The sequence below is a fragment of the Sebastes umbrosus genome, chromosome 7 (genome assembly GCF_015220745.1).
Source record: "Sebastes umbrosus isolate fSebUmb1 chromosome 7, fSebUmb1.pri, whole genome shotgun sequence".
Lineage (NCBI taxonomy): Eukaryota > Metazoa > Chordata > Actinopteri > Perciformes > Sebastidae > Sebastes > Sebastes umbrosus.
In genome coordinates this window covers 27,680,007-27,693,618 of record NC_051275.1, presented here as the reverse complement: position 1 = coordinate 27,693,618, position 13,612 = coordinate 27,680,007, and the positions used below count along the sequence as shown (strand labels likewise).

The following is a 13,612-nucleotide window of genomic DNA, read 5'->3' as shown; positions in this document are numbered from 1 at the left end:
CTCATTTCCAGGTTGGTTTTGGTGGATTTCAAGCTAGTCTCGGTTAAACGTTGTGCCTGGGGCCGTGTAATACAACTTGCAATAAAACTCGTTGCCCCGAGACTTTGGAAGGAGATTTGTTCTCGTTTCTAAAACAATACGTTTCTACATAAAAACCTAATTTAAAGTGCGTCTGCGTTTGTCCTCAGTGCCCCTGGTGTCTCGTATCTGCCCCAGCGACACCTACAGAGTTTGGAAGAGTGGTCAGTGTCTCCGCGTTGACACCACCTTGATGGGCTTCGAACAGATGACCTGGCAGAGAGGAAACCGGAGCTTCATTTTCAGGGGACAAGGTCAGAGGTTAAACTCTATGCTTACTGTGTGTGAATGTGTGTTGTGCTGTGTCCAGTCTTTTGGCATGTTTCCACCAAGCTGTCCAGTTCAGTTCAGTTCATTACACATTAGAAAAGTTATTTTTGCATTTCCACTAGCAAAAGTTATGCATGGTACCAATAGAACCACTCCATTATTGGTACCAACTCAGTCGAGGTTCCAAGTGAGGTAGAAGGAGGAATCAAAACACTGCAGTTGCACTGATTGGTCAGAGAGAATCATCACTAGCGCAACACGGGACATCCTGTACAAACCTACTTGTTTTTGCACCTGCTTCGTCAAAGGTTCGCATCACGTGTACATACGCATTGTCTTACTAACCATTTTTGTCCGATGCCGATATTTCATTTAGCCTTTATCTGTCGATACCGATATGCGTGCGGATATCATTGCGCATCCCTAGTTTCGGCGCCAGTATGCTCCTAACAGGCTGATCATATGAATTCACTGGTCCAAGTTAAACAAAGCTGGATTTTAAGAAACACATTTCTGTATTTATCAGTCACACAGGCTTCATTTGAAGTGAATGTGAGATGAAGCAGATATTCACAGAGATTGGTGCAGTTGTGACTGCGTCTCTCCAGGATGATCCTCTCTCTCCCCCATGCCTCTTTTTAGCCTCACTGCGCAGCTGTTTCCACTCATTCGACTCTCCACTGGCTCCTCTCTGCATTATTTCACACAGTTCTTCTATTATTTCTATCTTTCTTCCTCTCACCACACCACTTCCTCTTCTTCTAACCTTTTCCCTGCCTCGATCTTCTTTTTTCTGTCCCTCTGCAGTCTCTTGACATCAGTCGTCATCTCCCTTGACTTTTCCTTACATGTACATTTGTATGTTTGTGTCTCATTTGGCATGTTTGCATCGTAGTGTTTTCCACTATCAATTTTTTATCAGCTCTCTCGTGCTCACTAATACTGCCCTCATTTTGCTCTTCCTGTCTGTCACCCTCTTGCCTCTCAGACTCCAGTGCAGAGGTGATGGAGGTCGACCACGACAGGCAGCTGGTGTTCTGCGAGACCTTGTGCGTCTCGTCTCTCGCGGCGCTCTCACCTGGCCGGGTGAACGGCGCCGCCTGCAGCAAAAACGACGCCAGTTTGGGCCTTCTGGGGGCGACGCAGCCCAGCGATGAGCAGGTAGCAGCCAGGCTGTCTGCCGCCGTGGTGACCACTCAGCTGGACACACGCAACATCGCCTTCGAGAGGTCAGATGCAACTCTGATACTCACAGAATATGAATAAGGGAATGTTAAACTGTGTAGTGGTGCAGAAATCCTCCAGTAGTGACTGTGACCCAAACACACATAAAATTAAAGGAAAAATCCCAGCTATAAAAATTCATACATAGCTGTTCTTAACCTCTGAATTGAATTTTTGTGAATAACTAAGCAAAGTTAGATGATGTGATGTGTTAATTTTCCGATGCCGCTGTTAACAGAAAATCTAAAACATCAAGAATAAACATCAGGATTTTGTATAGCTTCACTCAGAATTCAAGAGCCTCACCATGTAGTCTTTTGCAACTGTGTTCAACAAGCATACAGGAAGAAATCTTCCATAAAACAAGCACAATAATAATTTTCTCCACCAACAGTAGCCCCAGCTGAACACAATGTAATTCAGCCTCAGGACATTTTCTGTTCTGAGTACTGGCTTTCTATTTTTCCTGAGTGGAGAAAATCACTCTTTTGTTGTTGAATTTCTGTCACTCTTTCACTGTTGCCGTCTCCTACGCTACAACCCACGGCTGAGTGGAACAAGTTCAGGCACGTTCTCTGGTGGCTGTCAAAATGCATTTCATAAAATGTAGGAAAACACTAACAGAAGTGCAGCAGTAGAGGGGGAAGTGGAGACAATAAAAGAGTTAATTGAACCACATATTACTGATATATCTAGAATAAAGCCAAGGGGAAATGTTCCTGCAATGAAAGTGCATTAAACTATTGAGTTAATTATAAAATCCTGTAGTAGTTTAAAGTGAAATTATGTTTATTTTTAAAGGACAAATAAGACACTCTTCCTGTTACAGATGAAATATTAAACACCATGGCTCATTTCAATGCAATCAGAGGCTTTGCTGCTACATGCTTAATTTTCCTAGAGTTAGCAAATGTTTAGATATTCATTGCTATGTAACTGGTTTACTGAGTCAGTTTGCTGCCTTCATGACTCTTCCCTACTTGAGTTACTCTCACACTTTTAGCACTAATTTATATTTACTATTTTTATTCTGTTTTGGGCGTGTCCTCAACTAAGTATCAACTTGTTGGAGACCCCTGCTCTAAACTAACCCTTGCACAAATACAGTAAAAAAACAAACTAAATCATTATTTTGTAGTTCTTGTGACCACATTAGCCACTGTTCAGCAAAAGTTACATTGGGTCTCTTTAAGTCATTGCTTTTTAATCTAACCAAAAATACTCCATTCTTGATATTTTGTGTCTTTTGTGAACTCAGATGGTTAAAAATGTGTGTCAGGAGTGAGCACGATGTGGAGGTAGTGAGCCACAAATTAGCTCCAGGCCGTGTGAATCAGGCTCAGGCCATTTAAAAAAAGCTCAATACTCCAGTGCAAGTAAGATGCACTGGTGAACATAAAGATGGAGATGCAGATAGCAGAACGGAAAGCCATGGAAGAGGCAGGCAAGACGTAAGCTGTCTAGGAGAAAAGGGGCAGAAAATAAAATTGGATGAGCAGGTGGCTTGTGTGCAGTCAATTTAGGAGCTTTTTATTATGCTAACGGTACAGTTTTACAGCTCAGTTTCACGTAAAGTGACATCGACTCAAAGATGAAAAGAAGAAGGGGTTGAGAAAGGAGAGAGTGGCGAGGCAATCAGCATAGAGGACAAAACTCATCTCATTCTGGTCAGGTGGTGAGATAAGACGGATGTGACCGAGAGAAAGAGAGAGGGATGACAGAACAAGGAAGGTTTTGGACAAAGAGTGATAGAGGGGAGAAAATGGTAAAGAAAGGAGGGATAAAAGAAAGAGGATGGGGAAGAGAGAATGAGTTGGGACAGAGAAAAACGAGGGAAATAGAAGACACGCAGAGAGAAAGATGAATGGGACACAAGACTATGAGGGACAAAAGTACAATACGGAAACCAATACGGGAAGTTTTGGAGGAGAAAAGAGAGAAAAATAGGCTGCAGAGAGACACAGTGATAGATAGGTGAATCATGGGGAAAGACACAGAGACAGGAAGTGAATGTTAACCGATAAAAAGCAAGAAGACGGAGAGAAGTGAGCAGGGAGAGGTGGTGTGTGTGTGTGTGTGTGTGTGTGTGTGTGTGTGGTTGTGCGTGTGTGCGTGTTGGGAGAGGTAATCATCTCCCTGTCAGACTTGTACCTCAGTGTCACCTCTGTGCATTCTCCCTGGTCAGCACTCCTGTCTACATGCCAATAATCTATTTATGATGCTCTGGAGCCAACTACTTTGTCAAGCACCACAGACAGGACATCCACCTCTGGCGTTATTAATACGTCTTTATGCAGCCAGGCAGAAAAACTACAGCGCTGCAGTTTTGCTGTTTTTAGGGTTGCGCTAAGGAGTACAAAGTTCACTGAACGCCTGGTAATTGAGCTGAGATATAACTTCAACATTCAGACAGGGACATAACTTTGTCTGACATTGGATTAGTTGGACAGCAAGACTAAGGGTATATACTGTAGCAGTGGGCAACTCCGGGATTTGAGAAGGGAAGCCAATGCAGAAGTGCCTTAAACTTGCTTACTTTCTCCTTACTCCTCTGGTTGCAACGTTCGGTTGTACTTAGCTCCACCCTCTCATGTCACTTCTGGTTGCAAAAAAACAAGATGGCAACGGCCAAAATGCCAAACTCGAGGCTTCAAAACGGCAGACCACAAACCAATGGGTGACGTCACGGTGACTACGTCCACTTCTTATATACAGTCTATGGTATACAGCCATGCGAGTGGCTCTATGAGGCTGTACTTAGGCACAGCGGTGCATTTAGCTAAATGCTAACATCTCCGCGTCGGTCAACAAGCGATTCTGCTCCTCTGCTCTTTGTATGTGTTTTTTAATATATCATTTATTTTATTATATATTTACTTATAATTATTTTCACTGCACATTATGACCGCTGTGTGTGTCTGCTTGTCTCAGGGCAGGAAAATCAAAGGGGTTGGCAAGCATGAGAGGCATAGCATATTTCATCATTTATCAGAATCAGATAAGCTATTTTATATCATATATAATATATCCTGTGTGTGTCAAGCTGTGTCGCTCTGAGAGCGCAGGAGAGAAAGCAGGCAAATGAGTATTGAAAACTTTTCAATTCAGAATCGATGCGTCATCTGATCGGCTCTTATGATCGGCCTTTATAGAGACCACCGATCAAACTATTTAGAAGGAATATCGGCACCCTTAGATGAATTGTCAGATAATTACCAAAATGACTGCATTTCTCTGACTGACTTCGCCACCGCATGGCTGAAAATCCCCCAAAACCTTTCTTCCAAAATTGTCATATATTTAAAATATGATTAATATAAAAAAAATACCTGATATCATTTCAAAGATACCATGACCTCAAAACACATGTGCTAATATGTGAAAATCATCCCAGAAACTGACTTTCTGTGGTTTGGTCCTGAGGGAGTTCAGTGATGTGAATAGATCATGAAGATGGGATACGCCTCACTAACTTCTGGGCAGACTTCCTAATTGCACGCTGAACTGTTGATCTTCACAGTCGACAGACAAGGACAATGGCTGCATTGTTTTCAGGCTCCATATTATAGAGAAAAACCCAGAGCCTGTGACTTGCAATCTAATCTGTATTTATGCTATCCTCTCAGGTACATTTCTGCAGATTGTTTGGGACAGGCGGATAATCTACACCAACTGTGATTGCAACTGTGTGTTGAGACCAGAACTGATGTTGGATGTGATGAATCTGTTTGCAGGAACAAGACGGGTATACTTGGCTGGAGGAGCGAGAAGACTGAGACGGTGAATGGATATGAAGCCAAGGTAGGCTGCTCGGACAGCTCACTGATCTCTCACACTGTCCAGAGACACCGCTGCTGTCAGAGCTCAGTTTGATATTTCCTGAAAGTCCACTCCACTTGAAGAGTTTAATCTCCAGAAAGAATCACTCCCAAAGTTATTTTAAAACCTTTTGACAACATAACCTTCTATATTTTTAAATAATGACAGATGAATTTCTGAAACAAGAATTCTTTACCCTCAAATGAGGAAAATGTATGAGTATATAAAAGACCAGATGGCCTTTCAAATTAGTTAAAAAAAAAAAAAAAAAGAATATCTATCGCGCAGACACATGCATTACCTTGACCCGATTTGTTTTCTTGACCCCCTGAAGGGATAGATGGGAGTCGGACACCCAGGACCATCTGTCACTAGTGGTTTGAAAGCACTTCAGACAGGCTCTACAGTAAAATACTGCTGCCTGAAAAGCACCTATTTTCTGCATCAATGATTTAGAGGTACAAACGTAAACAGACAACTGCTGTTGAGCTGCTCTTGCCTCCACTTGTCCAGCATCCAGTGTAAAGCTTGCTCAATTTTTAATCAGTATTTCCTTTTTTATGGTCACTGGTGAGGAATTCCAGTATTCTGCTGTGAACTGTAGCTTGAAGGAGTTGAGCTGTATGAAGCAGAGCAGGAACAAGGGGTTTGATAGGTTATGTACATTTTTGGTATTCTGTTTGGGGTTTCACAGACCTAATCGACCAAAGTTATATCACTATGTACTAGGGTAACATACTACATTTCCTTGTCTGAGAAGGAACTTTTTTTCAAACAAAAGCAATGTTTATTTGTTCATGCGCAGTCCATATAACAAAGCAAACATAAAATATTTCCTTATTCAATGCAATAACAATGCTTCATGCTCATTTCTGTATTTCATCATGTTTATGGAATCTGCAAAACCCAGTTTGTGGCAGAGGAAATGGTTACCACTTCAGTACTTTTGGGGTTTTAATTAGGTCAGAAGAAAATTAACAAAAAATATTTAAAGGAACAGTGTGTAGCATTTCGGGGGAAATATTAGCAGAAATGTAATATAATAATATTCATAAATATCTTTCCTTTAGTGTATAATCACCAGAAATTAAGAGTTGTTGTGTTTTCGTCAGCTTAGAATGAGCCCTTCATATCTACAGAGGGAACGGGTCCTCTTCATGAAGTCTGCCATGTTGCTCCACCCTTGTTCTACAGTAGCCCAGAACGGACAAACCAAACACTGGCTCTGGAGAGACTTTAGCGTTTCTATGTTACCTGAAGGTCACCATAGTTCTCCGACACGCTTGTGAAACTGCGCTAACGTGATCCGCAGAGTGCAAAACCGTGGTATCGACAGCCGCCGTCTGACTTCCGTTGCTCCTAAAGTAGTGTTATCATGGTAAGGATGAGCGAAGCGAACAGCGTTACCATAGTTTTGCACTCGGCGGCTCACGTTACCGCAGTTTTGGAAAGGGAGGAGTGAGTGGAGGGGTACTCAGTTGGTTGCAGTCTGCAACCACACCACTAGATGCCATCAAATCCTACACACGTACCTTTAAAGGAATAAATGGTTGATTTTGCAATTCTTCTTCTTCTTCTTCTTATCCTTATTTTTCTTCTTCTTCTTATTATTATACATACATACAGCAGTGGGGTACCAAACAACAAGGACGTTAAGCCAATGTCAGCAGAACACAAGAGTTAATTGTCTCCTCCTCTTTCAGGTGTACGCAGCATCCAATGTGGAGCTGATCACCAGGACCAGAACTGACCACCTATCAGACCAGAACAAGAACAAGATAAAAGGTAAGTCACTTTATTTATTTATATTTTTTACTTTTTATTCATGACAAATTTTCATTTTACAAGACGAGGGGGCAAAAAGTCAATGAGAAACAAATGAAAAAAAAGCAAACAAAGGTCAGCAGTTGGGCAATTTTTCTGAAGCCAATATTTTGTAAATAACCTTCTTAAATGCTGCCAGCAAGATCTTTAGGAGGTAGGTATCGTCTTCACTTAGCCTGTCAGGGATATATCTAAGATAGAGGGATGTGAATAACAAACTGACTAGATGATTGTTGCTACATCCTTCCAGAAAGTCTGAATAGAGGGACAAGACCAGAAAACATGAGCATGATCAACCATGAAGTCACTTTATTTCGTCAGCTGTACTTCAGTGCCTTCGACATCGTCTCCTCTTAGACCTTAAAGGTGTTCACAGCTGCAGGCGCGGCAGCTGAATTTCTCCATTATCCCCTCTGTGCCGCTGTAACCCTCAGCCCAAGTGCTACGACATGTCCGATAAAAGACTCACTGATGAGTAATCCCTCTCACCTGAGCTCGATGAGATCACCCCGTGGCTCCGGCTAACGGTCTGTAACGTTGTCTCGGTGGCTCCGTCTTGTTTTCTGGTTCAGATCATAAATCAAACAGGATTAGCAGGCTTCCCTCCCCGGACTGTCAGCGAGGATCAACCATCACATGCTCCTCTGAGGGCTCTGCTCTCCCAGGTCACAATTCCCATCTTCACTCTGCTAATATACAGGTGGGGAGCCGCTATACTGACTCCTACCTGAGTGACTCACTGCGTTTGCCCTTCCCTTGTGCTACTTATCATCATTTTGTCAACACTATGAAAAACTTTCCAGTGTTATATATATCCTAAGAGAGACACACTTACTGTACCTTGAGTCATGCAGCAGTTGCAGACAGATCAACGGGCTTAAGGTCAAAATGTGGACACTTGAAACCACACCACGACGCCACTGTCATTAACACTAACTGATGGACCTTTGCATTGCTTTTTGCACTTCGGTTCAGTTTCTGGTTAGTGAGGACAACCACAGCACCAGTCCTGTCTGAAAGTACAAGCCACACACTAGCAATGTGTCATGTTTTCTTTCCTGCTCATATTTCTTTCTTATCTAAATGAGCAGCAGCTGCTGGTATTCCCGTGGCACTCTAGAAACAAAGGGTTCCTTCATTGTGGGACCCTGAAATCTTGTGTTCTCAATCAGCTTTTTACAATGAATGATGGGATCCTACACAGTCCTCATTATTTTCTGCTAAAGTTACAACAGTTTGGGTTTTGCTCTGTGCTTTTTCTCTCTGGTTTGCAGTGTGCTCAGTTAGAAAAAGGGTGATGTCAAGTACCAATTAGAACTGACCCACAGAGCCACGAGCCGATCCCCAACGTCTGTGCCTTTTTTCTGCTTTATTTACAGTAATCAGAACATAGTTATCAAGATAACTATGTAAAATAGATACAGTAAAACATAGCTAGTTGACCTCCAATTCTCTCTGCAAAATGGACAAGCCATACTGTCCACATCTTCCTCGCCACCTGCGAGTCCATATACACCAGCGCCTGTTTTTTTAGACATTTCAATAGACATGATGGCACAGATGATCAAGGCATCACGTTTCTGCCGTGTTAGCATTGTGACCCGTACAGACCTCTGCTACCAAACAAACTTTACTTGCCTCTGAGCTTTCAAATTAATCTTTATTGACAACTGTCAACAACAACAGCCAGAACTGGTAGTGTTTTTTTTCTATTTTACATTTACAGTGTGAGCACTCAGGTCGTGGCTGACGATCGGACCGTACAGTGTGAGCACATTAATCGTGAGCTTTGGCTTTACATCGCAAACAATCTACTCGTACAGTAGGAGTAGGAAATCGTACAGTGTATGCCCAGCTTAAGATGTATTTGAACTTTGATTGTTGCTTATTTAATTATGAATTCTTAATGTTGTAGAGAAATACTTCGGGGAATTTAAAGTCTCCCTCCACTCAGAAATGTGTTTTGCTTGTTGGTACTTCACTTAGATCTTTGAGCTTCACTGTGCAGAATGATGCATGTGCAGAGTTTGACACTAGAAGGCCGTTTTCATATTCATCTGCTGAAGGAGGAAAGTTTCTCTGTGATCCCCCTAAATCTGAGTTTAATGCTGCGTTCCAGACAACTCGGAAGTCGAAAATGTCCGACCTCCTATTATAAAAAGTCTGAAAAAGGGGAGCAAATCCATCTACCCCGACTTCATGAAGAAGCAGTTGTCTGACAACACACAACAATTGAAGCGCATATTGTAAATGGTAAACCTTCAACTAAAAGGCAACCTAAAGTATATTTGCCTGTATTTAATTAAAATAATATAACTATCATATAGTAAAACCTGTTCTGCATGTAAATTTATGTCAAAAATATGTCGCCAATGTTATTAGGTAGCTGGTTACAGTAAACAATCTCTGAAAGTTATCTTCTCTGCATAAGAGTTATTTGGGAAACCGTTAAAATGCCCCAAAAAATGCACTGCTGGGAGTTCAATTGTGTAAACACTTGCCAAAGAAACAGTTTGTCACATTCAGTCATGGCATCGTGCACCTGTAAATGCTTGGAGGTCCAAAGTTGGAAATTTCAACTTGGAACGCGGCGTAATATCTGTACAGACTGTATGTCCCAACAGTTAAGCTTTTGAAAGGAACAATATTTGCATATTCATAGATTCTGCTTGTTTTAATGAGGGAGAAACAGTAGATGTAATTTTAAGAATAAGGAAAACAATATCAGACACAAATTATTATGTGAAGCAGAGTATTTCTACGTGTCTGGAGAGGGTCTTTAAAATCCAAAGAAGACAGCTTGACACTCCCTAAAGAGCTCTTTTTTCTTTCCTCCAAGACCCGAATACAGTTCTCCTACTGTTGCAGTCTGAAGATCCCTAAAGGCTCTTCAAAGCGCTTGTCATTTTCAGAGAGTTGGTTTTCATCATGTAGTTGTTTAACAAACTTAGAGATTCTTGTTTTTTAATGCAGTCTAATGGTGACAGTAACTTACACATGTTGCTGTGCATATAATACTGTGTACACTCAGGCAAAGTGGACTAGAATATGATTTAGAAAGATGATGTTCGGGGTCTGGAGATACATTGAAGGCAGTTAGCTTATACTGACTACATAGTATTAATATCTTTAACTGTGAAATGAAATTCATATTGCCGTTAGTTTCAGATCCACTGATATTTAGAGCATATTTCGGAGTGACTCTACTCTCATAAAAGCATAATTTACTTCAGTTAGATTTAATTCAGTACAGTGCGGTTTTGTTCATTTCATCCTGGCTCATAATTGATGATGAGACAACAACACAATGCAATAATTCATCTTGAGCAATACATTGTAGAGCAGAATGACACCGCAGACGCCACACAGTGGAGATTAACGAGCCCGTGCTTCATCATCTCTTGATAAACGAGCACCAACTGAAGCCAGCGTTGGGTGCTCTGTAGTGTAATGAGAGTTTATACAGCTCAGACTAACAGGACAGTTTGAGTTTGTACATTGTGTAACTACAGTCTCTCAGTCTAACTCATCACTGCTGTTTGTCGCTGAGCAGGTGGGAAGACTCCACTGCAGAACTTCCTTGGGATCGCTGAGCAACACATGGGGCCTAACAACGCGGTAAGTGGACAGTTTATGTAGATATTAACCTTTTCCACTCCACCCCTCTTTATTATAGACCCATTTTTGTCTTTTTTTAGGGGGATATTTAGGGGGAGATAGCAGGTCAGCAGTAGATGTCACATAGAAGTGGTGTACATCATCTGAAAGCTGGGAACCTGAAGATGAATTTGAGATGCAGCTCAGCACTGCGTGTCAAGTTGTTCTAGTCATAAATCAGAAATAAACATTTTGAAAGTGTATAAGGGTTTAGAACAATATGATTGAAGTATATGATGGTCATCCCCATGCTCTATTATGTCTCATAATTTTTGCAGCAATTTTTGGGTTGATACCATTTGTTACACAGATTTGGTGCTAAATTTAACAATTTTTTACCACTCAGGAATTGATAAAAAAGTATCAATAATCCCTCCAAATTACCACATTAAGACATCAAGACCTTGAGGAACACCATAGAAAAAGCCATGCTGTGATTTGGTTTCAAAAACGTTTGACATTTGGAGATTTCTGCAAGAATTAAATTTTTCGGTGAATAGATGGCGAGCACTTCTGCTCTGGAAACTGCTCAGAAACCCCCTTATTGTCAATGTACCTAGGGAAGCCATCCATCCTCTGAATACTCTAGGTCTCTAGTTTGTTGCTGTAAAGTTTCATGAGGCTGTGATTATCCTAGAGGTCACAACAGGTCATTTTAGACAGTAAGTATCAAGTTTCAAGAAATAGTCTCGCTAAATGAAATGGCTACTATGGGGACTAACATCATAACACTTTAATACAGTTAGGCTCATTGGATCAACAAGAGTCTCAGCAAGTTTAGCTTTGAGAAGGTCAAGTGAATGTACAGTGGAAGTTGCAGTTTGTGCTACAGCCTCTGAAAGAAGGTAAAGTCGTCCGAGTCCGTCCGACGTCCTCAAGGAGTGGAGGAGGTTAAAACATTAATGTCCAATCGTGGTGATTTTCTAGAGTTCATTTTAAATGAAGGATTACATTTTGTTTGGTCTGTGGGTTGAGGAAATGTCATAAAATCTTTGCAAACCCAATCTAATGAATTACAAACATGCAGTGGTTGAGTTTGTAACGGGGATGTTGAAAGCAGTGATTAATGGGTTCTGGTGCTGAATGAATCATCATCTTCATTATTAGCATCATCACCGTCCATCTCCTCCCCTCTTTGGATGGACAGAGAGTATGAATCCTGGTCCGCAGTGTCAACAGGAGAGCATGCCTGCAGAGTAAAACAATAAGTCAGAGGCTCCAACCTGCTCTCAAATATTGATTATGTTTTTTTAAATTTGTTTCTGCTGGAGAGCTCCTATGACTCATACGTCCCTCCTTCTCTTCGTCTTTTCACTTGCTCCCCCTCACTGTCACCTCTGCTCTTTTCAACTCCAAGCATAGGGTTGTAACAGTATACTGGTATCAAGGGATACCGTGGTATGAAAGTTGACGGTTATCATACTGTATACATTTGCTTATCTACGGTATTGAAAAAAACTAAGTGAGTGTGTAAGTTAAGGATACAAACAGGTGCAGCCTTGTGCGCTGTCGCACACATACAGTTTTGTTTTTATTGTTAATAATAATAGGACATTATTTTAAAAGCTCACAGCTTATGTCATTTAACATTTAGTAGTTAATTTAACATGCTGTAGTGCTGCTAACATGTAAACTAACATGCTTTAATAATATAACTAGGGCTGTCAATTGAATAAGATATTTAATCGTAACTAATCGCATGTTTGTCCATAGTCCATAGAGACTCGTGGGTATCCATGCAACCCATTTTCCTCGCCAAAATGTAGCATAAGTTTGGAGCGTTATTCAGCCTCCTTCGCGACAAGTTAATGTAACACGGTATCAATAGATTCCTTAGGTTTTCTAGTTTCATATGATGCCAGTATCTTCTCTCTAGCTTTAAAACTGAGCCCGCTACAACCTAAAAAATCGCAAGTTGCGTTAACGCATTAAAGAAATTAGTGGCGTTTAAACGAATTTAAACGTTATTATCACGTTAACTTTGACAGCCCTAAATATAACATTTTATAGTTACATGCTATTTCTTCAGGTTTATAATTCTGTTCTCATTACTTTAAGGGTCATTGTGAAACCGTGATATGTTCTGAGATGGTTATTGCACCGTCCGTTACTGCCCTACTTCATGCCTCTCTATCCTCTCTACACAACACAGAGACACACACCCCAGTGTTTGCTCAGCAAAAGCTTTTTTTTGGCTTTGACATATATTCTGCAGATACTTTGTGCCTCTATAAAGCTGTAATGTTTCAATTTTGCCAAAATGCCTTAAATTGATTGTAATGAATTGACTGCAATTGGAAGAAAAATGCACAGAGAGACTTTCTCTTCTGTCTCACAAGTCTTTAGCGGCCTCTACCTCCTCCCGTGATGGTTGCCTGCCTTTGACAGGTTTACTAAAGTCATACTTAACAGATGACAGTGAGCTACTAATTAGAGCAGTGAACCAACAAACACATCTACTGTAATGAAGGAAAATACTGGAATTAGAAAACTGCTTTGTCATTTGTTCTCTAGTTTGGGGCTTTTGAGCAAAGTTTTCTTTTTCATTGAGCTGTTGGAAATCCTAGTAGCTACTGTAAGAGGAAAGCCTTGAAATCCCAGTAGGTGGTGAGTGTTTTGTTCCACAACGCAGAATAGCAAAGAGTTTGAAAAGCCAGAAATCATTGCACTTTGTAAAGTAATCTTTGAGTCACTGGTTCTGATTCATTGTTTTTATTATGGATCAATGAAAGCTCTACTA

The 13,612-nt window shown here is 41.0% G+C and overlaps 1 protein-coding gene across 1 annotated transcript in view; it reads left to right on the top strand.

The window, feature by feature from the left end:
• ankrd13b (ankyrin repeat domain 13B) overlaps window positions 1-13,612 on the top strand; it is a 51,922-nt gene that overhangs the window by 27,000 nt on the left and 11,310 nt on the right. The window contains exons 6-10 of the mRNA XM_037775231.1: window positions 189-332; window positions 1,337-1,577; window positions 5,307-5,373; window positions 7,095-7,176; window positions 10,769-10,833. Of these exons, the coding sequence (XP_037631159.1) occupies window positions 189-332; window positions 1,337-1,577; window positions 5,307-5,373; window positions 7,095-7,176; window positions 10,769-10,833 (599 nt within the window). The remainder of the gene's footprint in view (window positions 1-188; window positions 333-1,336; window positions 1,578-5,306; window positions 5,374-7,094; window positions 7,177-10,768; window positions 10,834-13,612) is intronic.